The following is a 26,649-nucleotide window of genomic DNA, read 5'->3' as shown; positions in this document are numbered from 1 at the left end:
ATCAGAGATAAACATCAGAAGAATATTCAAAGCACTTCTGTAGCGATCTGCAAGGTTTTGTGAGCAGCTTGATGTTCTTGCTCTAATTTCAGAACTGTGTTCATAACACTGGGAGTTCTTTCAGTGAGAGAACAATTAAAAGTAATGCAGCAACAAGAGCTACTAAGCTACAAAGTGGCTAGATTAGAACTAATTGGTGATGAGGGTGTTTTCTGGTAGCCTAGCCAGCCATTAGAGTACCCAGCTCCTCAGCTTTTCCTCCTACTCCCCTGGTCTCAGTTGCTGTGAAATGCTGTGTGCTATGTCCTGTTAAGAGAAGGGGATCCTTTTTGCTAACACAAATGGGAAAGCAGAAAGGCAAAGAACTCTTCACAAGCAGAACCTAAAAGATGAGCGTTGCTGTTGTGGAAACTGTTTCATTTATGGTGCTCCTCTTTTTAACAATTGTAAAATAAGCAAAAAGCAACTAAGGCTTTTTTTTTCATTATAAAGCTTATTTTGCTAGATTCACAATAAGTATTTACCTTCAGATGGCAGCAATATTTAATGTAGACACTTCAATCTCTGCAGCTTAAGCTGACACCAAAGTTGTGTTTCAGTAGCAAATACAGATATTCAGGAATGCGAGGACGTGTGTACGTAGAAGTGCTAAAAAAAACCTCCAAGAATAATCATTCAATGAAAGTTATGTTTTGAAAGCGAAGTACTGAAATGTTTAAGTATCACACAATGATTTTAATTCCCTTTTCAATCACGATTGTGTGGGGTTTTTTTGGATGCTGCTCAGCCTTTGCTACCTGTTCTTAGAAATCCTGTCTGTTTTGCACTTATTTCTGCTTTGCTGAAATGACCGGTATGCTTTGGTTTATATTGCCATACCAGTCACTCCTCTTAAACTTTCCTTTAGGGTTCCTATTAGCCCCCTTTTGCTTCTGAACAGCCTACATTTTGGTTCTGATTAATTTACTGTGTCTGGGTGTTGCTGTGGGTAATGCCTCACTGAAGCTTCTCTTCTAAAGAAAAGTGATTTCTACATCCAGGAGCTGTTTTTAGGAAACCAAACCAAACAAATCCCTCCGAATACTGTGAGATGCATTTAAAAACTGATTTTTGGCAGCACTGCCGCAACATCTGAAATGCCTAAAGCCTTCTGTTATAACTGTGTACTTTCTTTACTGTATTTTTAAGGAAAAAAATTATATTAATGCCTTGTGATTGTCTGCCTGAAAAAGTGTCCTTCACTCCCATATCCATACCTGCCACCTGCAGTTCATTTTGGAGTATAATGAGTCAGGGAATAGTTTGTTTCTGTTCCCAGAGAGTATCTCGATGTTGCCTGAACATCAGTGAGGGTGGAAACTCTAAAAAGCCATCAAAGCAGGCAGAACATTTCCATTGACTTCTAACTTGTTTGTTAATACAAAGGAGATTCTATGTTGAACATCATGGCCAAGATAGTAATATTGTTTTGAATGGTGCTTCTGTTCTTTAACTAATGAGACAGTGCTGTTTATACTTCTGCATCTTCATCTTTCCTGCTGTTTCCCCAGCTGCAGTTTGTTGAAGGTCCTACATCCATCATTTCCTAAGGTACTGCAGGAGTTTCTAGGGCAGACTCCATCTTCTATGTTTGTGCATTCCTCTTCCTGATCAGAGAAGTGAAATAGGACTGGCAGTGATACATTATGGGAAAGTTTTAAGGGAAACCTTATGTTGTTGCACAGTAGCAATGGGACCAATGTTGCCCTCTTCTTTACCTGTGTGTATTCTCTAGTAAGGTGTAAATACTAAGTATTTTTCAATGATTCTGAGTAGAATGATTTTCTTCCCCCCCCCCCCCCCCCCCCCCCCTCCCCTCCATTCTTCTGTGTCTTTGCTGCCCTGTAAAACAAATGCTTTATTTACTGGCATTCTTTAGGGAAGAAGCTGTAATGTATCTGATGTACCTCATCTATAAATGTGCAGTTCATCTAGTAATATGCTATTACTGGTTGATATTCAGAAACTGGGTCAAGAGAAATGGCTATTTTAAGGCATTTGCCTTGAATGACTTGGTTTATACTCTGCTCTCATGTGTATTATTGTGAGATGATTGCCAAGACACTTATGGTTGCAATGCCACAGCTCCTCATTGGAAGAACAAACAAAAACTCCCTTTTACCTCAGCATTGTAGTGAGGGCAAAACCACAGTGATGTTATCTTCGTTTTGGGCACCCAAATTTGGCAGTCAGTCCAGTCACCCAAAATTCCCTGCTGCAAGTGCCATGGGGCTGGCTAGGAGCTAGCATCGCGTAGTGCCATTTTGCTTCTCATAAATCAGATGTTTGGTGGTTTTTCTGTTTTGTTACATACTTTGTTTTTTGGCCTTCAAGGTTGTTTATCTGCCTACACAAAAAGCACAGTTCAAGGGGAGATCTGGACACTTGGGCCATCTGGCAGCATATTCATATACCTAAACAGTTAGGAGTAGATAGCATTATCCTCATGGTTTTTGAAGTATGAAATGAACCCTTTAGGAGTCCAGCAATTTTCATACGTGAAAGGCATGTATCTCTAATTCACATTCCTTATGGAATGAAATAATGAAGGACAAAAGGGACAACTGATACAGGTCAGTGAAAGAAACACCCAGCCGAGGGCAACTCTCACTCAGAAAGGAAAACGTATACAGCCAGGTGTTCGGTGGTTGAGCAGAATCTCTGACAGAATCTTATCACAACACACTTGAGTAACTCATACGTGCTTCTTTTCTTTTCATCAGTTGGATTTCTCCCTGATGTGGAGGATTCCACTCTGCCCTGACTTAACTTGAAAAAACTCAGGGGAGCCGACTCCACAACGTTTTCATACTCTGAAATCAATGGAAGATTTCTCATTGAGTTTGGATAGAATTTAACTGTGCTTGAAGCAGTTAAAGTGCACAGTGTTCAGTGGAGTTCAGTCTCATGCCACAACAGAAGGCTTTTATATGCGGTGCTCTGCGTATACTTGTCTGAATGACACGTTGAAATGTTTAATGTACACTTTGTTGTCTTGTAACCTTTTTCCTCATGTAGGTAAAATGTGTTTATTAAAGTAATTGCTGTGCAAAAGGCCCAACTTGTTCTGTTGTCCTCAGTCCAGAATACATGTGTACTTGTTTACTGTTCTTAATATGATTTTTTTTCCTATTAAAATAATTAAATTTGCCCATGAGAGTAAAATTAAATGTATACAGTTGAAGGATCAGGTCCCTGGTTTTCTGGAAATGTAGGCGTTATGGGGAAAGACAGGAATTACTTTTTTTCCTCTTGTGTCATAAAGGTCTGTTTTTTCCTTTTGCAGTGTTTGTTTAGTGTAAAATTAGCAGTGAGGTATAAAATCTACTGCAGCAATATTTAACGTTGCTTGGGTTCATTGGAAACCAGGATCCACGGTGTGTAATGGAATATTTTTTTTACTGTTTTAAGTGTCTATTTGTGTCTGTGTATTTATGAAACATTGAACTTTGTAAATAAATACAGTACACATTTTAAAACCACTGTGCTGTTAGAACGGTCTTCACAAAGTTCTTCTTGCATTTCATTGCTGGAGTGCATTGTAATACCTTCTTTCCAGACATCATCATGTTTATGACCATTGCTGTAATCTAGGCAACTTTATTTGCAGACCTATACTCAAAAAGCTTACTTTATGGTTGATAATGCATAATGTAAATAACATTTGTTTTCTTTCTGGTAAAGAATGCTACATAAATTTCATTCATTAATATACAAAAACCTCAGAATTCATTTGGCACACACGCAGGCTGTTCTCTCTGCTTGCCTAGTTTCTTGATCTACTTGCTTGCAATCTCATTGCTGCTGGGTTATTGGATCATCATTGTTTTACCAGCACAAGCAGTGACTTCGTGGTGTTTAAGTCCTTACAGGCTTTAAATAGAGGCTTTAAACAGATGCTTACTTTACAGTATATGGATTTAATCTTCTGAACTAATCCTCCCAGTCAAGTGTTGCTTTTGTTTTTCCCGCACAACAGATGGTTGGATTTTGATCTTCTCTTTGGAGTAGCTGCGTGACGAACTTCCCCATCACCATTGTCACTTGAAGACTACTTAAGTATTTTTCAGTAGTGAAAATAGTACAATCTTTGTGGATTATGACAAGTCTCTAATGGGTTCTGCCTTGAAGTGAAGCTTCCTTTTACAGTCTTTGAAGTTCTGTTTTTGACTGTGCTGCAAGGACTCTGAAAAGCTTTCAGTACTTTATCTGGCTTTGTCTTCACCTCTCTTCATTTAGTGTTTAAAAATCATCTTTCAACATTTGTTAAGAGAAGGTTATTAAATACTACTGTATAATAATAATGATTTGCAGTAGAACTGATTGTATAGCCCTAAGACTTAATTCCTTTGTATTTTCTGGAGGGTTTTTTCTTTTCCTTGTTTTGGTTGATTGGTTTGGGTGTTGTTTTTTGTTGTTTTTTTTTTTTGCTCCCACTAAAACAGTTTTTGTAGGGTGGTTAATCATTCCCTCTGCTGAGCAATCACTGCAATGAATAGTTTTTCAGAGGTCTACTGAAGGAGCTACTGCTGCTGCCCAGACCACAGCTTTGCTTATCAATGAAGATTATTTTGTGACTCTGCAGAGCATGTAGAATGTGTTTACTCCAATTCAACTGGATTTTAGGGTATGCTTTAAATTAAACAAAATCCATGGGTTTAAATGGACTTGTTGGTGTTGTAACCATTTCCCAGCAAGAACTGTGTGAGATGTAGTAAGGACTCCCAGTGTTAGCTGATTAGGATGCAGGCTATACAGCTTCTGGCAGCCTTGGGCAGAATGTAATTCAGAATCCAGCATGTGAACGTTGGTACTTACTGTGTGATTAAACCAGTGCAAAGAGAGAACTGAACTGTTAGTGAAGTGAAATCAGGCTTTGGAGTAGAGATCACTCTGTCATTCTAGGAAAGTTCTTCCATGCTCTCAGACAGCAAATACTTCTTAAGTCAGCAGTCAATATGCCCCAGGGCACCATAGAGTTCATTATTTGTCTTGAAAATACAGCTGGAGGAAAGGGGAATGCTGCTGGTAATGAAAAAAAAGACAGATGAAGAGAGAAGATGACTCTTTACCTCTTAGCTGAGGGCACTTCTAGGTTCTGACACCTGTTCTAGTGCTGTGTACACAGTCGCTGAAGAAGCTCCAGCAATACTTCTATGAACAACATCAAGTACCTGTTCTATCTGCGTTAAGCAGTGAGATTAATGTGTTTATTTAGGACTGAATACTACCAAGGCATCAACAGTAGACATGTCTACACAGCCTCACCTTTTTCCTCTGTGATTTTGGCACTAATAACCTGGCTATGAGAGTGAGATTGGATTTTTGTTTCCTTTTTTATTTATTTTTTTAAGATTCAGTACGGGTCTGTGTGACCTCGTTCTTAAAGGGGAGTAGCCTAATATTACACAGCTAATCAAGATGATGGAACATGAATGTCCTTGATAAGAAACATTATTTCCTAGGAATTTTTGTGTGATTGGAAGCTGGGGATGGGCACTGTCAGGACTGTTTCTACCTGCTGAGGTAGGTAGTTGCTCAGATGCTGTGGAGATGGTCAAAACCCAACTGGGCACTTTGCTGGGCAACTGGTTTAGCTAACAGTGTGTGAATGGGAGGATAAACCAGGTGGTCTCAAGAGGTCCCTGCCAACCTCAGTGGTTCTGTGTATACAGCTCAAGGGCTGGTCATCCAGGCTTCTTGTCCCACTCTGGATTTGGATCTCAGTTGATTTATGTTATTTTTTTTTAGGATTGTAAATGGTAGCAGACATAATCATATGATAATCATAGATAATTTCTTGCATGAGTGACTAATTCTAATCAAGTACTGTAATTTAAGCTTCCCATTTCTTGCCTTCACAGCGATATTGCATACTAAGTGCCTTAACTCTGACGTGAGGTTTTGTTGGAGGAGCTGTGCCAGAAGAGGGAGCTGTTTTAAAGATCAGGAAAAATATAGCATTTTTGGGGAAGCTTTTTGCTGTAATAGTCAGCAGTATCATATGCTAGCAGGCTTCATGCTACCATCTGAATGTGTATGTAGGCACTGTTTCTCCTCTGCTTGTGTCTCTCTCTCTCTCTCTCTCTCTCTCTCTCACACACACACACAAGAAAAATAGTTTTATAAGACCATTCATGTGACAGTGATTAATTGGTTCTGTTGGTTGTTGAGGGTCATAAAAATGCCTTTAACTTGTGTTATGGAGAGTGAAATAAAGGAGACCCAGTTAGAGCAGCGAACGTAAGGACTGGAATGCTGGAGCTTTTGTTTCCAGCCTTGCCACTGGGCTGCTTTTCAATAGATGCTTCAGCTATCCTCACAAATTGTGTACCAAACAAATCTTTGTTCCCATTTGGAAAATTTATCTAATCTATCACCAGAGTCTCTAAGTTAGTGTTCAGTAATAATCAGCTAACAGTGAGTAAATAAATTCACAATAAAAGCACAACTGGGTAGAGTGAGACAACAAATGCTTCCTCTCTTAGAAGGTTTAACTCTGGGCAGCTCCACTCCTTCTGTTTCATGAAATCCTTGGGCTAGGACATATATCATCTTCTGTTTGTTCAGCACTAAATACCCAAAGGACGTGAAAGAAAATAACACACTTAAATACTTCAACTCCTTATTATGTAAGAAAAAAAAAAAAAGGAATCATTTCATTTTGGATGTTAATGGTTTGAATTAAGTAATACTTCTAGATGCAGTGAGAAATTTTAGATGAAAGTCATAGTGTTACTTCAGTACTAACAGGAGTGAAAATAGCTGCATGTGATTTCTGCCTGTAGGGTAACTTAGTTTTTATTATCTCAAGCTGAGACTAACAGGTTGTTTTCCTTGAGTATATATCTTCACCTGCTGTTTTCTGTGTGGATGTATATTTTCCGTCCTGTTAACACTATGCTTTGTCCTTAATCTTCACTTACCTCCGCTAGTTTCAGATACAAGGAGTTGCATGCATTCTTACCTGTGCCCATCTTCCCAGGCAGAACAGTGCTGCTGTTGACAGATCTCAGCTGAAGGAATGAAATGGAAAGAAAAGCGGTATTTGGGGGCACAAAAATAAAGGTGATCGACTTCAGAACCTTGTGTTTAGTCTTGGCTGCTGTGACACGGCACATAGAAATGCACCTCAGAATGGTGTCCCACTTGTACATAAATCATATGGCTGATCAACAGGAGCCCAAAATATCTTCATTTTGCTTCTAGAATTCTGTCCCAAGGGTAGATGTTTATATCCAAAAGGCTGAGCAGAGTTTCTTTACTGTATGTACAGATACCGCCTTTATTTATTTATCTTCATAAGAAAGTAAGGCTTTTTTACTTAGTAGCTGAGCAGCAGCATTGATCTGTTCTCTGGTATTGACAGTATGTGAAATTAAACTTTGTCCTGAAGATTACTGTACCTGAGCAGAGCGTTCCCTGTAGAACAGCATGCCTGATGTTTCTGACAGTGAGTTAACCAGGAGGGAACTGCAGTGAGTTCACTGCCCTTTCTGTGGAGTGAAGATGAACTCTATGCTGTTATAATGACTATAGCAGAGGGCTCGAGGCAACCACATGGTGCTCTGAGTGCGTTACTTGACTGCTGCGCGGCTCCTCAGACTGGCTCTGGGAAAGCCAGCTGGTATTCCTAAAACTCTTTTCCTGTATCCCATCTGTCTGTGTAATGACCTTATATGATCAGTGTCAGGTAAGCAAAGCCCTCCCGGTGAGTTCCTATGCTTCCTTTCTGCATTAGAAGTTGGGATGTAACTGAACTTCCATTTGGATTTGAGCACTTTGTCAGGGCGCTGGAGGGCAAGCCTGAGTATCCATTGAGCTCTTGCCTTGGGACCATAAAGCAGATGTTCCTGAGTCTGAAGCAGTACAGAAGTTAAAAACCATAGAGTGTATATTGAAACCCACCAGGAAATCCAACAGCTTACTGCTTGGAGCACTTAAAATAGTTTGTAAGGCCATAATTGCACAATCCAAATGTTTGTCAACAATAGTGGCATAAGGTATTCCTGTTCCCACCACACTGTGCCACTCCACCCCTTGGTTATGCCAAAACAATAGCTTGAGAGGTCATGCTGTGAATTAAATAAATACATACAGTTACTTCTAGGGTCTTTTTTGGAGCTGGAACAATTCCCTGTTTGGGTTCACAGTGTGGCCCCACAGGGCTCTGCCAGTGTAAGTCAGGCTGGCGAGCTGTGGTAGGGGGGTGGGAATGGCAGGAAGAAGGTGGGAGGGAGTTCCTTCAGTTGAATGTGTTGCAGAACTTTCTGATGTTAAATTATGGTGTCAGTCCCCAGCACACACAGCGCCTGTGGTTTCACACGCTCCATCCTGAGGCTTTTTTGGAAGGAGCTGGTACCCCACTGGTCACACCAGGTGGTAGTGATTCGCTGGGAATGCAGTGCCCCTTCCTTGCGGCTTCTGCTTTTGTTTATTCTTCAGCTCCAAATGAAGCTGCCAGCTCTTTATATTTGACCCTGAGTTTTCGGTTTTTTGACATGGAGAATTTGTATGTTACTTTAGTTTGAATTTCTTTCTTTTGCCTGAATAAAGAATTGGCAGAGGTGAAGGAGTTCCTCACTCTCAGTAGCTGGTATACATAGTACAAAAGCAATCAATGACAACAGATTGCGCTCTAGAGTTCAAAGTCTGTGTAATGTAACAATCTAGATAGGAGAGTTTACATGGGACAAGTTAACGTGCTTTTCCCCTTGACTGCAGGTCTTCTAATCATAAAGTGCAAACTGGAACATAGAAAGTTCCATACAGACGTGAGGAAAAGCATCTTTACTGTGAGGGTGACAGAGCGCTGGAGAAGGCTGCCCAGAATGTTTGTGGAATCTCATTTTTCTGGAGACACTCAAAACTTGTCTGGATGCTTTCCTATGGACCTGCTGTAGGCACCCTGCTTTGGAAGGGGGAGTTGGACTCAGTGATCTCCAGAGGTCTCTTCCAGCCCCTACGATTCAGTGCTTCTGAATGTAATGCGCTGCTAACTTTATATAAATGGTGGAGTTCTTAGTGGTTAGTAGCAGTTTAACTTTCATGCGTACGTTTTGTCTGCATTCTGGTTTTGGCTGGGTTAGTCAGTTTTCTTCCTAGTGTCTGGTAAGGTACTGTGTTTTGGATTTAGGATGAGAATAATGTTGATAATACATTGATGATTTAGTTGTTGCTGAGCGATGGCTCTACAAACCCGAGGGCATCTCTCCGGCAGGTCAGCATGAGAGGCTGAAGAGAGATGAGTGTGCACAAGGAGCTGGAGGGACAAGACCAGGCCAGCTTACTGAAACTAGCCAAAACAGTGTTCTATGCCGTATGGTGTCATGTTGAACATCACCAGGGGGGACCCTGTAATTAACTTGAGGAGTTGACTGGAGGGAACCAACTGCTCAAGGGCTGTTTGGGCATTGGTGAGCAAGTGGTCAGCAATTGCACTGCGCATTGCCTGCTTTGTATATTCTTTTACAGTGATGATTGTCATTTTGCCTTCCTTTTCTGTCCTATTAGGCTGCCTTTATCTCAACCCATGAGTTCTATCCTTTTTCCCTTTCTCTCCCCCACCCCATTGGTGAATGAGTCAATGGCTGCATGGTGCTAAGCTGCCTGCTGGGTTAAACCACAACAGTCTGTTATTTCTGTTCTCTGACTGGGATTAATGAAATCTTTCTGGGTCAAGTTCTTGCAGATTTGTCAATGAGATGTACTGTCTGGATTGAGATCAGATTTCTTTGAGGCTCTCCATATTTCACTATGCTAAATAGACTTTTTGTGAAAATTACTCCTTAGGGATAGAAGTCATTTGTATGTACAACTTTGAACGTATCAGCTGACTTTCCCCAAATCTTTATGCGTGATAGGGACCTCAAAGACACACAAGAGATAATAATTTGGATGGAAGATGTAGAGACCAGTAGAGTGCTCCCCGAAGGAAAGAAGTCTTCTGACCCGTATTAGATATTAGAATATTCAATTCTTCAGATGCTACGCTCCATTACTTGGCTGCTTATGGAGTACTTGTTTGTGAGTAATATTTTAAAATATGCTGACAGTTGTTCTTTGTTTACTGGGTCAGCCCACCAGCTTCCATTGTCTTTAGAAAAGTAAAAAAAAAAAAAAATCATTAAAAATAAAAACTTCCTCATGCGAAGAGGAGTCTGTATGTCAGATCTAGGCTCAAAATATGCCACTTTTGTTGAATTTCCCAGTGCTCCACAAGTACCTCTGACAGGGGTTTGGCACATTTAGGCTTGTTAAGTTTGAGGAGGCAGAGTAATGACAGGATGGTTGAAGATCCAACTGTGCTTAACAGTAATTCCGTCCACTAAGTCTGGGTGGCAGATGTGACTTACTGAAGTGACTGACTGAAATTTCTCAATCTGTAGTCTTCTCTCCATGTCCTCTCCCTATTAATGAGGCGTTTTCAGCGTGGTTCTTCCTGCCTCCCTGGCCGCAAAGCATAATCAGGAGAGGAAGTAATCACGCCCCTGCAATGTGCAGAAGCTCAACTTGGCCTGAGTTATGGAAATATTGTGTTCTATGGTATTCTGCTTGATTTGACCATTTAAAGAAGAATCTGTTTCTCTTCATGTGATGTCTGAGGCAGAAAGGAAGAAAAAACTACCTGCTGAAAGACTACCTATGATGTAAATCCAATTTTTCTATGTGAATCGTGTGCTAATAATACATATAAAATGTGTGTAATGTATGTCTCCTTCCTAGTAGCTCCTGCTAGAAGTGCCTGAGCTGATTTGATTTCCGCTGATGCTATATATTTTGATTTGGTGATCTCTTTGGAAATCAGAAAAAATAGTTTTTTCCTTTCAAACTGCAGATAATGCATGGTAGGTTCTATTGATTGCTGCAGCATTACTCAAAATAATGTCCCCCATGACGTTCAGTAGCTAGATTATAAGGACAATAAAACCACCATTTCAGTAAATCATTGCTATTGCTGTCTGTTGTTTTCCTGTTAAGAGTGTGATGAAGGATTTTGATTATTGTCCTGCTGTCCATCTTTGAAAGCAACTCTTGGTTATTCTTGACGGATCTTAAGAATAAATAGATACGTAGTAATACGTAGTTATGTAAAGCCTTTCCACCTTCAAGTTTTAGATCATTTGTATCTGCTATTAGTCTTATGAAACAGAAGCTCTTCACAGTAGGTCAGAAATGGCTAAAATCTGTGCTTGTACACGGTGACTTGTGCTGACAGAGAAGGAAGGTGTTGAAAGTATTTCAGTTGAAGTCTTCACGGAACGTCTACTCAGAGCCAGTACAAACATCCTTAACTGCATGGTCTCACTCTTAGGTTTTCTTCTTGATTTATCGCATGCAGAGTAGGTTGTTGCTTTGCCTTTCTCTGCTTCAGGAGTCTGATAACAAACAAAAATAACCTTAGACTGTTGTCTCAAATGTTGCATTCTCTTGACATCCCTGAACCACAAAAGGAAATCTTTTCTTTCCACAGAAACTACAGCAACACGATTCCAGACTTTTGTCCCATATTAACTGTCTTCATGCTGCCATAGCCAATTTTCACTTGTTTATAGAATCTATCTTAAGATAGATATCTGTTTATAGAATCTATCTTAACAAAAAATAAAGTCCTTGAAGCCCGCAAACCTAAACTTTTTTGTACCCTGAGCAACAGTACAGCATAGACCAATATCTGATACAGATTTGAAAATATAATTCTGCTGCCTTCTGAATTTGTTTGCTTCCTTCTTGTACATTTCTCAAAATTGATAGAATCTGTGGAGCTATTTATCCAAACAAAACAATTTGTGGTGATCTTGTTTTTGAATTGTTTAATTTTGTCTTTGTCTTTTTCCTGCTGAATTTGTCTCATCAGTGTTGCGTTGTTATTCCGATGTTTCATTGACATTATTGTGAACCCATGTGACACCAAGTCTCATGTTCCTCTTCTGCTACATCCTTTGTTCTCCTTTGTTTCCTTTGGAAGAAGATAGTTTTCTGTTGGTCCAAGTCTGCTTCAGTCACTGAACTCAACTGAACAAATCCCACTGGGAATTTGAGACCCAAGGTAAAGCCTGCAGGAGGGGTTGCAGTACAGATGGGGTCAACCACCTCTACATGTCTGAAGTAGTAAAATGTCTTCATCTGCTTAAATGCACAAGTGGCTGTGTGTGTGCAGGTGTGTACCAGGAGAACTAATTAAATAGGTTAATTTCTAATCTGCATGCAAAATGTAGTTAATTGTGCACTGAAGGAAATCCTGGTTCTTGCTTTTAAAATTCCATTGTGAGCTCCATTTTTTTCAATTTTATATATCAATCTTAACTCTCTTTCAAGAAGAGAGTTTCACAGGTGTGTGAAAGGAATCATTCTTCTGTATATTGATATTTCTGCATGTGTCTTACCTGATCGAGATATTAAAGGTAAATATTTAAGTAAGTCTGTGGACTTCATAGCTGTGTTATACCACTGCAATTATCACCTTATCACAGATAAAGTTCACTGGGCTTCCATTCCATTCCAGACTTGATGTCTTATCTGTCTGGATAAATGCTGTCAGTCATTCATTTGAAGAAACAGGCATGTGCTTTCCCATCGCAGCTTCTAGCTGGGAATTCTTATTTGCAGACTCAAGGCACTATTCTCACTTAGGCAAAAGCAATGTTGTTTGTTTAGTTCAGGTTTTATCCGGATGTCCATAGGATCTCTTCAGAAGTACATGAACCCATGTTTGCCTTGAAGGTGGAACAGTGTTTGAGAATAGCAGGCAAATGTATTTGCTCTGTGAAGTGCATATAAAGAATGTGTATTATAAAAAATCATATGTAAGCTTTATAACTGTATCAGACTAAAATCTTATATATTTTCACCTATATTTATAGAGAGAAAATATGAAATATTCCTGAAAAACCTCCATAATAAGAAGTTACTGGCACCTGGCTGAATCCTTCGGAGACTCCCTGTTTTCGCACCTCTCACCAGTATATTAAGGTGCTTCCCAGCCAAATTCATGATTCCACAGTTAGAGGATCAAATGGAGCTTTCACATGTGTTTCTGCAGAAACGCATCCTTGTGATTGTTTGCTCCTTGGCTGATGTTGCTCCCCTAGTGCATAGTCTCTAAGCAGAACGCAGGGCTAAGAATCTCAGGCCCCTGGATCTGCAAGCAGGTGGAGGTTTAATTGGTGGGAGGTTGTGATGATCCTTCAGTAGTTATTGACAGGTTTAGTTGAAACTCCTTGACCCTGCATGGCATAGAAATGTGTGTTTCCTTTTAAGGCCTGACTGTCAGCTGCAGTGTCAGTTTCTGCAGTTTTTTCCCAAGTGTGAGAACATCATTGTATTTTATTTTTTTTTACATGCTCCATTTAAATCCTCCTGACATCTGCATGGGCTGCTTTCCATTCATTAACATAGGGGAGTTGCATCTTCTTCCATGGTGCCTGGTCACTTGCCAAAAACGGATTAAGTTTCCTTGAGTGAGGAACTTGTCATGTCAATCCTTCTGGCCGGAGCTGGGAGCTTTGGCAGCTCTGCAAGGAGGCACTTGGAACCACTGCCACGAAAATGACTTTTGTGTGGTCCTGCTGTGCGCCCCTGGATTTCAAATGTGATTTATGGCTGCTCATTTAAAAACAAACAAACAAACAAAAAAAGCCTGCAGTCGCTTTTGTTGCAAGAGATTATGCTGTGGTATACATACTTAATTCTGAAACTGTGGATTATTTCTAAAATTAAACTCATGGTAATTACTGGCATGTTTTCCAGTTCCTCAAAGTTCTCTGTAAGCCCGCTGTTGGCTGTGTATTTCCCTTCTTCTATTCATGTAGCTGCTTCTATTCTTTATGGTCCTGCTGGGGTCCCAAAGGAAACAGAAGACAACTGCTTGAGAAGTGCATGGAGCTCTGCAGCCCAGTGCCAGCTACTGCTGTTGCAGATGGTCTGGTTTTGGAGACAGCTGAACGCACCAAGGGACATCCTGCAGGACAGCGCAGTGCCCAAAAGCTCAGCTCAGAACAAGGTGCAAGAAATCCCTGAGTGCTTTGGAGTGATTTAACTGCACAGAAATTTCCTTTGCTCCCCACCTTCTGCAGCATTTTCTGTAGGCTGATGAAATACTTTTCAGTTTAGATATCCCTTCCAGGGCTGCTAAGAATAACTTTCATTTTTTCTTTCAGTCTCTGTTTCATTTACGTGAACTCTGCACATTTCTGAGCTGTCCCTTGCAGGATAGAAGGCTTTTCCCATATGATTTGGTGTATATCTTTATAACCTGAAGTATTTCACAGTTGTGAAATTCATTGCATGTTCCTTAGCAAGTCTGGGGATTGTTTTTGCGTGTTGTTGTCCAATATGCTAGTAATGGTAATTAATTAACTTATTACTTAAGTTTACATTTTACATTAATATTTTAATATTGAGGAAGAATTCAGAATTCTCAACAATGTGTAAAGCACAGAAGCAGTCATTGGTGCTAAGGTGTCTGGCAATTAATGTGGTATTCAAATAATTGGAGTAACCTTCGAATCATAAAGGTTAACATTGCATTTGCTTACAGTTTCCATTTTTTGACACTTGGGGGCTGAGTGCAAGAACATAGGTTTGTTTTGATGTACTGGGAAATCCTTAAAATGCATGAGTAAGTACTGAATTACCTCTGTGCCTGTGTGATGAATTTGGTTCTCATTCATATCTCTTCAAGACATTTTCATCAATAGCAAATCTAGCAGCTGACCCCAAGAATGTCTTTTACCATGAGCAGATGTGTATGGAGAGTGGGTGAAGGGGATTTCCTTCACATTCATGGATCTTCTTTTACCTGTCTGACATGCACCTTCTATTTATCATGGGATAAAAATCTCACTTTCTCCAAAGAAGAATCACTGAGCTTCGAGAGAGCTCTATGAGCTCTGTGTCATATTTGATCCAAGGCTTCACTCTATGGTTTGTCATGGAATAGAACCGTAGAATCCTTAAGGTTGGAAAAGACCTCTAAGATCACCTTGTCCAACCATCAACCCATCCCCACCATGCCCACCAACCACGTCCCTCAGTGCCACATCTCCATAGTTCCTGAGCACCTCCATGGATGGTGACTCCCCCACCTTCCTAGGCCGCCTGTGCCACTGCATCACTATGCTTTCAGAGTAGAAATGTTCTTAATATCCAACCTGAACCTCAACTACACCACTTAATTCTTTCTTCTTCAGCTGATGACTCAATGATGAGAATCCTTCCATTTTGTGTTCACCTGCCTGAGGATGGGAAAGGGCACTGCAATTTGAAAGACAGCTGTTGCTTTTTTCCCATCTTTCTTTGTTCTGCATTATAAAAGGACAGAATGGTTTAAACTGATGCTCAGAAAAACCTAAGGAAGAAGGGCTGGTTTTAAGATTGCTGTGATTATATTCCAGAACTGAGATACACTTGTAGTGCTGCACTTTATTTTGGATGGCTGCTACCTTCATCATCAGCCTTGCTGAACAACAGGCTTCCTCTGTTCTTCAAAGAGCTTCACAAATGATGTATACTATTGATTTTATTGTCTCTGAAGCCCCATAATTAATATAATTTTAAGATATAAAAATGAGAAAAGAAAATGAGGTTAATGTTGAGCAGGTTAATAAAATTAGGGGTGTAGGAAGGATTGAAAAGCATGGCCTTGTCTGTGTATCCCATGGGAATTTTAGGTTGTTGCTGTTTTGGAAGCCAGCTTACAAAAATTTGGGTGTGCATTCCTAGGTTTGTATGTACCACTTTTTTTGTTGTTTAATTCTCCTTTTATTTGAAGCTTACAAAGGGATACTTAGAAGCACAAAATAACTGATACTTTTTTTTTTTCCCCTTCTAAATCCGTGTACTTCAGTAAAAATAATCCTGTTTTAAGATTGGGTATTTTTCTAAGGTAAAAAAACAAAAACAAAAAACTTTTGAGCATCTGAGATGAGTCTATTACATGTAAGTGAGGGATGAAGCTGTGTAATACATGACCCACAGCGAGAGACTTTGATATTCTGCCCATGTCTCAGTGCTGGAGTGAACTTCTGAGCACGTCTGTTCTGGTGGGCTCTGGGAACCTGCTGAACTGCTGCTCTGTAGTCAGAAAATGCTACTCTGGAAACCCTCATTGAGGGAATGCCTCTTTGGAGAGCAGTGAACTTACTTTGTGCGTTCTGAAGAGCAATAGACAAAGCCAAATGCCCACTATTTGAAGGGAAGAAGTGGAATAAACCCAGTGTTACTTCTGTATGCCATTTCTACATGTACTAGTATGACAACAGCTCTGACTCTTTCTCTTTCCCAGTCACTACTTACGCTGGGCCAGTCTCTGTTATTGCCATCAGACTTTCACAAAGGATTTTACACAATTTTAATGTTTGTCTTTTTTTTTCCTTCGTAGTCTTGCAGTAATACATCTGTGTTATTTTGCGATGCCTTTGTCTTAAAAATTGAATGCCTTTTTACACAATACTGCTCGTGCTTCCTCTTGCTGTTGATGATATCCAAACTAAGTGTTGTTTGTATACAAGTGAAGGACGTGCAACTGAGCAGTCCTGTCTATGATGGTGGGTTTCCTTGGTATATAAATAATAACAACAAACCAGTGGGACTACCCTGCAGGAGTAATAAATTAATAGGGAGAAAATATGCATTTTTATATATGTGTGGATGGAAATTTCTTTATATCTGCCCAATTTTCATATGTGCGTAACTTGACAAGATACATGAGCAAGCTGTTTAAGCTTTAATAGAAGAGGAGATTTTCTCTTTTGTCGAGCTTCAATTTTAGCTTCTGCATTACATTTTGACCTTCAGCATTTTCTATAACATGCTTCTCATTTGTGCCATGGTAGTGGAATTAGAAGAGTTCAATAGCATAATCCCTAGTACTGGGAGAACAGAAATTGGAAATGTATTGGAGAAATTAAATTAACAAGTTCATATATGATGCCATTTAGTTTGCTTTGAAGTACATTGCTTGCTGTTGAAAGGTTAATATTGACTGTGCTGGTATGTTTCTTTTGGCAGGTAACCCTGGGCTGGCAGGTTATTACAGGACCTTTATAAAGGCGTTATATTGTGGACTAAATCAGCAGTATCCTGTCTGGGTTGTGAGCCATGCTGGACACTGTAAGCCTCCTAGTGGTATGGAGATGATAGAAGGTACTATACTGTAAATTGTACACACTGATGTTTGTCACACTCCTCTTTTTCTCTCTCTCTCTCTCTTTTTTTTTTTTCTCTGCATAAATTGTGCCAAAGATATTGAGTTTTTTATTTCCTCAAAACAGTCTTATGAAAAGAGAAGTTACTAAGGAAAAAAGTATTTTTAGGTGAATTAGATTTGTCAGTCAAATAAAAGCTGTAAAGAGCATAGCAGAGTTTGCTGTTTGCAGACTTAAGATACAAGTTCTTGAGAAGATCTCGAACATATTTACATTGAGAAGATTAGAAAATTAATCTTTAATGTAATCTCCTATTCAAAGACCAAATATTTGAAGACAGACTTAATTATCTCTGAGTTTAAAACTACTTTTACTGAAGTAGTGAATTTCCAGGAAGCAAGTACAGGTTTCTGAGGCTGGGGAGGACTTGCTTGATTGCTTGTGAAAAGTCTCCTGATATGCCAATGACCAGAAAGATATGATAGCCAACTGTAAGTGCGTATTGTTAACGTACAGCATTGTAAGATGGAGGGAGCCAATAGCAAAACCTGTCCTGTAAGCTGTTTCATGTCAGGAGGCCTCCGGACTTGGTTAAGCTGCAGTGATGCTAGAGTAAATCAGTATGATTCCTTAGGAGCAAGAGGTTCAGCAATGAGAAGCAACCTGAAGCTTTTGAAGAGGAAATAATTCCCTCGCTAACAGTTCCACCTGAACTTTTGGACTTTTTTTACTGGTTTATTTAATCTCAGGTTTGAAACTGAAATGTGAAACCTATGTTTCTTTGGTAGAATTCATGTCAGTTGTGTTCAAGTATCAAACTACCCAGTGCTAGCTCTATTTGGGTAGGTGAGAGATTTCTACATTTATAATTTCTGGTGCATTCTTAACCATGAGATGCAGATAAAAGTCTGACAACTGAATGGATCTCAGACTGTATAAGATGATGTTTGCAGGTCTGATAATCTGCCCTCAGATCATGTCTGCGTGTCTGCATTTAGCTTAAACAGCTCTTTGTGCTGAGAGATGTATTTGGTGGCTTGAGGAGGCAGAGCTAGCTGAAGTGGAGAGGTTTATAGATGGGGCCAGTGTAGAGTTATAGATGTCCCACAGTTACTGTGGCTGACCCTGTGCTGCTGTGAGGGGTGCAATTCTGGGGGAAGGAGAGCATACAGTGCTAAAGCAGGAGCTGATTTCTCGGTTGAAACCAAACCATTTTCTTTGGAAGTCAGGTTAATAAGCTGAGCTTTGCAGTAGTTTTGAATGTAACAAAAGGAATATGGTTCGTTCGATTAAAAAATCAAAGGAAAGCACAAAGCAGCTTTAAGTTCTTCTAGTTTGTGATTCATTTACAAAGCAGACAGATTTGGGGTAGTTTTCCTCGTCCTTACGACACAGAAGAAATGAAATGCAACTTGTAATTCTTAGAATCTGATTCCCTTTCTTTTATTTATGTATTGCTGAAAACAGTTTTCAATGGCTGCAAAGGTTTAGTAAAAATGACCAAACCAAGAATTCAGTATCTTTGCAAATTGCAAGTTGGCTGATCAAAAAGAATGGAGGATCATGTACCCATTACTCATCTTCTGGTTCTCCAAGGTGTTGATTTACATTTGGTGTTATACCAAAACAAAAATCACAGAACCCCAAGGACCAGCAGAAGCACGTGGTTTGGGACAAATAATTGTGTTCTCTGTAGGTCTTCACTGCCTTCTAGGATCTGGATTTCTGAGAAAGAGTTACTGCATTGTTAAAACCATGTCAGTTATATGCTTCACAAAACAAAATTAAGGGATATGTTGTCAAAAACTGGGATTATGGGATGTACTGTCATTAAACGATCACTGTAAAAATACAACCAACAACATTCAAACAAAACCCCTTCATGCTTCTGACAGGCATTTTATAAGGCTTCATTTGATACACTCATATAAATCCTCTGGGGAAGTTCAGTATTTAAGTATTTCTTAATAAGAAGGATGAAGGCATAAATTAAGACAGCGTTTGAATCTTGGATGCCATTGAGGTTTTTCTAGTTGCAGTCTAGCAAATTGAAAATTAAGAAGGCAGGGAAGCTACTAGGAAAGAAGAATATACATTGATTCATTTAGAACAGTAATCTATCAACTTTTTTGATTATGCACCTCCATCAGTAAAAAATGTTTTTGAGCACAACAGTGGATAATTGCCAGTTGGAAACTTTTCAATGGCACTTCAACTCCTTCTGATAGGAGACAAAATGTTAAAGCTAACGCATATCAGTGAACAAATCCTGAAATTGTTCATTGCTAATTTGAGACTTACTGCTCACTCAGTGCTGTGTTATGGCCATCACAGGGACTAAAATATACAGTCTTGCCTCAAATTCCTTTAAAAGCACGATAAAAATGAGAGGTTGGATAGCAGCTCCTTGAAACTAAGTTCCTCCAACACATTCCACATCTTTTTTTTTTTTTTCTGTAAGCACTCTGGCCACCTATTCCCAGTAAAGGCAGATGTATGTGCCATGACACAGCCATACCTTAGGATGCTTTAATTCTCTGGACATTTGTTCTGACTTGGTAAGAAATAGAAAATACGATGTCTCAAACTAAAATAAGAATAAGAGACCGTGGGTTTGGCTTTGTTTCTCCTCAAGACCACCAAGCTGCTTTTCTTTGTAGCAAAATAAGATCGAGAAAAAAAGAAAAGTGAAAACAATGAATTATTTACTGATTTTTGCTGATACACTATATATGTGAAGTGCTATGGAAGTACCAAGTAATGTGATTTAGATCTTAGATCTAAATCTTTAGATCTTACAATTGATGAATTGAAATATAGCTAATAAAATGGCTAGCAAATGGCTGTGTCTTAGTGATACAGGACTGGCTCACATGTTATTTTGTTATTCGTGGTGCATCTCAAGAATTTTCTAAACTATACAGGTAAGTTTTGGGCTGTAAAAATCATAATAGGAATAAAGACCTTTATTGTTTTAACAAAGCATGATTATCCTTTGAAAAAGATTGTCTGCTGTATTTTCTGTTCTTTCTGAATCAGTATTAAGTAGCATTTGAATGACAGGGAAACTGGAGTGAAATTCTTAATTAAAAAGTTGCAAAATAATTTTCTAGTCTTATCTTTTATGTCCCATGGACTGCAGACAATAACTGTGTGCCTTCCTGTATTTAAAATGTGTTAAATTGTTCTTAGTTCATTTTGCATGACAAAAGAGGTAGGTAGGGTGCCTGTTCTGTCTAGGAATTACAGTCCATCAAAAGATTGTTTCTGTTGATTTCTCTTTAGCACAAAAACTAGGACCTTTGCAGAGCATTTTGAAATTGAGTTACATCAATAAGGAGCAATATAGGAAAAGGGTTAGAAAGTCTGAGAAGACATTCATTGTGAGATCCCAAATGTTAATGTGCCATCAGTGTGAGGTGAAATGGAAAACCTGAAAGTCACATGTGCATAAGTTATATGGTATATCGATTGCTTCTTAGCTGTGTTCTTTACTGTTGCTACACATCTGAGTGGAGTTTGTTTGTCCAGCCTCCGACTGCTAATGAAACTGCAATGTGAGTTGACTGAGTGAGATTCTGCCTCTAGCTGAGGTGACATTAAACTACCAAAAACATTAATAAAATCAGTTGTGGAAACCTGAATTTACACTTGAGCAAGTTAATCATCTCCCTGGTTGTTAGATAGTTGTCCACCAAATGACTGTGTGGTCATATTTTCCAGATGTGAACCATAAATTGCTACTGTCGTGTGAAACGCTGTGGTGGTAGGGAAAAAAGAACCAAAATAGCAGCCTGAGCAAGACAAGGGGAATGGTGTGCTGTATAATAAGAGGGTTCTATGTTATTTAGAACAGTGATTCCCGAACTGTGGTCTGTGGCCACAAGTGGTTCCCAGGACACTTGCTTGTGGTCCAAGAAGAGCTGGCTAATTAGATGGAGTTAGCTCTGACTGGTTTCCACCTGCTCAGCTGAATTAATGGTAGCTAAAAATACTTTTCCAATAATACTTCTTGTATGTAAGTGTTTGCAGCCAATGGTCTCTGAGATGTTACACCGCTCTAGAGGTGGGGAAATGGGTCTCTGGTCTGTATTGCTGCAAACAGGAGAGGAGGAGACATTGAAGGATGGTCTGAGAACTGAGATCTGTAAAATAGTTACCTTTAGCTAATAGTTTTTGTCCTTATTATGACGTATAATCTCAGAGGAAAGAATCCACACAAAGACACAGGGAGTTAGTATGCATTTCAGAATTTCAGCTATCTTGTGGTTCTCTTTTATCTTAAGTAGTATGAAAATTTTTAGTTATTGCTGGTTTGAAGGAATGTCTTCAAATATCTCTCTAGATTGGAGAGGTGTGAATTTGAAGGATGGACTGTTGGATGGATTAGGAATTGGCTGGCTGGATGCAGCCAAAGGGTTGTGATCAATGGGTCTGTGTCAGGGTGGAGGCCGGTCACAAGTGATGTCCCTCAGGGGTCGATCTTGGGACCAGTGCTCTTCAACATATTCATCAATGACACAGACGATGGCATTGAGTGCACCCTCAGCAAGTCTGCGGATGACACCAGGCTGAGCGGTGCAGGCAATACTTTGGAAGGAAGGGAAGCCATCCAGAGGGACCTGGACAGGCTGGAGAAGTGGGCCCATGAAAACCAATTGAGGTTCAATAAGGCCAAGGATGGATAGTGATAGGACAAGGGGGAATGGTTTTAAACTGAGACGGGGGATGTTTAGGTTAGATCTTAGGAAGAAGTTTTTCACCCAGAGGGTGGTGACGCACTGTTCACAGGCTGCCCAAGGAGGTTGTCGATGCCCCATCCCTGGAGGCACTCAAGGCCAGGCTGGATGTGGCTCTGGGCAGCCTGGTCTGGTGGTTGGTGACCCTGCACATAGCAGGAGGGCTGAAACTCAATGATCATTGTGGTCCTTTTCAACCCAGGCCATTCTATGATTCTATGATCTTCTTTAAGGTGAATGAGAGCTACCAGCTTTCTATTCTGTCACTATTAAAACACCTCAGAATTAGCATCTTTGGTGCTTTAGGAGGTCTTCGATCTTCAAATCTTCATGGTAGGAACCCACTGGAATGTTTTAAATTGAAATATGTGAAAAGCAGGCAGCCCTAGAAATGCTGCAGTACTCCATTTACTGTAATACTTCTTTCCCATGTGCCACGTTCTGTTAATTATTCATACAGGAGCTGTTATCGATGCCTATAATTATGCAAATGAATACTTTGAGTGAAATGTTGGCATTTGGCATTGTTTTAATCAGTTGTGCTTAATTTTAAGCATGTGTTGAAAAATCTTGTTCAAGTCAGAATCAAAACTAAAAAAAACTTTCCCATATGTGTAATATTTCTAAATTGTTTTATTATTTTCTTTTCTGGCCAACCAAAATGTTATCAATTTTAACTGCTCATAACATCATGCTTTATCAGCCATTTGTTTATTCATAATGATTACTTAAGCACTGTTAAGATGATTCTTGTACCACCTAAAGCACAGCTCTGTGTTCCTTTGCCTTTGATGGAGTAGTGACCAGTTTTTGCTGGTGTTTCTAAGGAGAGGGCTTTGTCTCCACTTTCGTTATAGCAACATGACAGACAGGTTCTCTGTTTTGTTCAACGTTTTTCACTGCATCTGTCATCATGGTGTCTGTATGTATATTATTTTTAAAATCCATGAAGAGCTTTATAATCCATTCTTGCGCTTTATCCAACCAATTCCCCTGTTAAAGCTTTGTTCATCAGTATCTACGCTTAAGGTTAATATAATTCTAATTCAAGGATGTTTTTAAAAGTACATACATTCTTCTGGATCCTTATCCAGAAAACAGGACATTTAAAAAAAAAAAAAAACATCTTTTGGAGAGTGTAATGTCTTCAGTGCATTCCAGGAAACTTTGGATGTAGGTTTGGAGATTGTTTATGGATCATTTTCTGCCTTTCACCCCATGACTTAGGTATGTTCTCCAGCTGATACCATCACTTCTAATTAGACGCAGATGGCTGTTTAGTGAAGGGGGAGGGAAAAGCGTGTAAGAATTTGAACCCTGTGAAAAGGTAACATTTATATCTTTTGGTGTCTTGACTTTAGAAGGCGTGTCGTACTTCACTGCAATGAGAGCGATGTGATGTTTTGCCATTCTACTGTAGGGAAAGCTAAAAAGTGAAATAATTCAATAAACAAAATATTGAAATGGTTCTGATTATTTTCCCGAGAGAGAATGCTTAAGAATCCTTTAATACAAGTCAGACTGAAAAATGCATTTACGTTTGCTAAAGGACTGAAAATGGACAATCCCCATAGCAGAAAATAATCCGTGCTCTCTGAAGGTTTATCAGGCCTGGGTTTATTTCAGTAGTTGAACCAAAATTTTATTCACTATGTCGGTTACTTCAGGGAAAAAATAAAAATAAAAAGATCAATATGTCTTTTTTTTTATTATTTATTAACTACAATTTCTACTTTGGGGTATAGGCCTTACATTTGATACCACAAAGCTAGCCCAAAATGATGCAGATCCTAATGCAGTCAATCCAGTGTTTCACGGTAATCTGGTTTTTATTCCACTGTCATCTGCAGTCATAAGGCTGAGGAACTATCAGCAATGCACAGCAGAATTCCAAATTCAGAAAATACTCAGATTTGAAACTTCAGCCTCTGTTTGCTGTGGTTTTAGGAGTTTCCTCTTCTTTAAGGAGAAACATAGGTGTTTCAGGGAAACGTAGCAGAGAGTAAGGCAGGAAATGCAGTTGGCCTCACTCTTCGGTAGTCAGCTTCATTAATGAATTACTCACGGCTGTAGTGCGTTGTGTTACATCTCTCACCAAGATGTGGGTAAGGGCTGTTTGCTTTGAGAAGTGAGCAAGGACTAGGTGGTAGCAGTGTTGTGGAGCCAGGGTGCATGAGGGGCTTACGTTTCTTGTCGGATTAAGGAGTTTTTCTTTTTACCTCCCTTTGATACAGCATGGGACTGTTATTTTGCTTTTGACTGGACATACTCTTATTTTTCTGAGGTTTAAATGCTATGTTTTGTGGAGTAATACAGCAATTAAAATCTTATTTACTACAGCTCTCAAATTAGTAGCAAGGTCAGGTGGCTGCCTAGTTGCTAAATTAACCACTGTTGGGTTAAACCATACAATAGACTCTACTGAAGTTCTCTAGGATTGCTACTGTAGTGCTTCTGTTTTTGTTTTGTTTATTTAGTGGTGGTTTTTTTTTTTTTTTTTTTTTGAAAATAAAACTTTTCAGACACATTACCTCTGAGGCTTCACTGACTGCTGTTTACATAATTGAGAGAAACTTAATCCTGCAGTTAATCATGAAGAGACTACTTTTCATATTCCTGAATGCACATCAATATATATTAAACGTGATTGTATTTAAATCTGTTTATGTGTAGAGCATGGTTGAAATTCAGCTGCTATCTTTCAATAGAGATGATGTTATAAAACCATGGGTAGTTTCATCTACAATGACAAATCAGCTTTGTAACAGTAATGCTTTAGTATCTACTTCAGTTATAATGCCAAACTCCAGAAAAAACAGTCATCACAGAATCTTTGACGTGTTGCCATGCCTGCTCTGCTCTGTAGTTCAGCCAGGTGACTGAATGAAACCTACAGCATTTTCAGCAGGAGGGTTAGGAAGGAAACTGCTGTCATGATCATAGGGAATAAATCTGTCAGTTTTAAAACAGTTTAGCAGTGGGAAAGGTATAAATCATAATTTAAAGTGGTTAATTGGACAGAATTGTGTTTCTTCCCCAAAGACAGACAATTTGCACTCTGCCTTACTTTCCTGTAGCTACTTAAAACGTCAGCAAGTGATAAAGAAATCTGCTATATTTCAAGAAAGCTCAAAGTGAAGTTAGACTTTCTCTCTTTAGCTTTGCTACTGCTTTTAATACAACCAGGTTTTTACGTGTTTTCTTCCCCCCAGCTTTTATTGCCCATCGTGACACCCTATGGTATAGGACTTCCTTTTGGCCGGATTGGATCATCTGTCCTGGTTCTGTCTGCTCCCAGCTCCTTGTGCCCCTCATCTCCTTGCTGGCAGGGTGCTGTGAGAAGCTGAAATGTCCTCGGCTTTGTGCAGCACTGCTCAGCAACAGCTAAACCACCGGTGTGCTATCACCTCTGTTTTCATAAAAAATGCATCATACAAGCCTCTTCAAAGAAAACATAGCTTTATCCCAGCCAAAACCATGACAGAATCTAAGATATAATTTTGAAACCTTCTTACGATCTGTCATTTTTGAAGAATACGAGTTAAAGATGGAACGATGTTATGTTTGCCTAAGTGGGTCGTTTACTCCCTAAAATAAGAAGGATGCTGGTCAGTGTTGTTATGTCATCTGGACCTGCTTACTTCAGGTGGTTATTCTAGATACTAAATTTAATGTTCCGTGAATAAATGAAGATACAAACCTACACTTTCCTGTATGGCCCTATTAGTGTAGTATCAGCTGAGACAAATATATCCAGGAGTAAAGAAAAAGCCCTAAGTTATACTAAATGTCATCCAAATGCCATGATGGTAGCTAGTGCCACTATGGTAGGAAATACAGTCTTGTTATTTTAGTATTACTTGAACGACTTACCCTTTTTTGAACATGTCAGTCTTTGTCTGTATCAGTTCTAAATATAATTTGGGGATAGATTTTCTGGAGAAATAAGGGCTGATCTCACATACCAAAATTTTATCATGGTTTAAGCAAAGCGTTGAGTGCTTCATCAAATGTCACCCATTGATCTGTTCAGTTACACCTTGCTGTATGTGGCTGTAAGGTACAAATCCCATGTTGTTGTTTTACTGTATAGCTGCCTATCCACTTGCCTGCTTAGCTGCTCGCTTGTTCTGCTTCCCCCCTCTTAATTCCATGCTGTATTCCTTGCTGTTTTCTCCCACTTCTAAAATAATTCTTTTTACTCCCTGTCTGTGGAATAACACGGGTTGTCTTCCTTGGCCAGCTGTCTTTCTTTATTCCAAGCTTCGGCTCTCCTTTATTTGCTCTCAGCCTCTATTTCTCTACTTGTATCTGTTTAAACTTCCCAAACTTCTGAAGTGCTGTTTTCAATAGGTGTGACTGTTAGACTTACCTACTATGGCGCAATGTTTTATTTATCATACACCTATTGAATCCATTCCTATTAAATGACATCCAATATTTTTTGTTCGTTTCAGCGTTCATACAATTGCCACTATCCTTTCTTTGTTTCTTGTCATGCTAGATGTAGCCAGTCTTCAAGATGTGCTGCATGTCATTATTTTAGTTTTGTTCTTCTTCTTGTCAGCCTGTGCCAACACAAGTTATTGTTGAAGTGTGCTTTTCACTGAAGTTCCTTTAGTTGCTTCATTCAGTAAGAAAGTCCTGTACTTTAGTTTCAAGATTGAATTTTCACCATGTGAAATTGGAAGTTGTTAGATCTGACCAAACTCAGAAAGATCTTG

General features: G+C 39.4%; 1 protein-coding gene across 6 annotated transcripts in view; it reads left to right on the top strand.

Moving 5' to 3' along the window:
* The window catches only part of LDAH (lipid droplet associated hydrolase), a 108,428-nt gene that overhangs the window by 11,725 nt on the left and 70,054 nt on the right, over positions 1–26,649 (top strand). For all 6 annotated transcript variants that reach the window (NM_001031093.2, XM_015284972.4, XM_046938952.1 and 3 more), the window contains one exon: positions 17,050–17,184. In NM_001031093.2, the coding sequence (NP_001026264.2) occupies positions 17,050–17,184 (135 nt within the window). The remainder of the gene's footprint in view (positions 1–17,049; positions 17,185–26,649) is intronic.

The sequence above is a fragment of the Gallus gallus genome, chromosome 3, assembly GCF_016699485.2.
Source record: "Gallus gallus isolate bGalGal1 chromosome 3, bGalGal1.mat.broiler.GRCg7b, whole genome shotgun sequence".
In the NCBI taxonomy this organism is placed as follows: domain Eukaryota; kingdom Metazoa; phylum Chordata; class Aves; order Galliformes; family Phasianidae; genus Gallus; species Gallus gallus.
The sequence above is the reverse complement of the archived record's forward strand: the minus strand, read 5'-3'. Positions and strand labels throughout refer to the sequence as shown.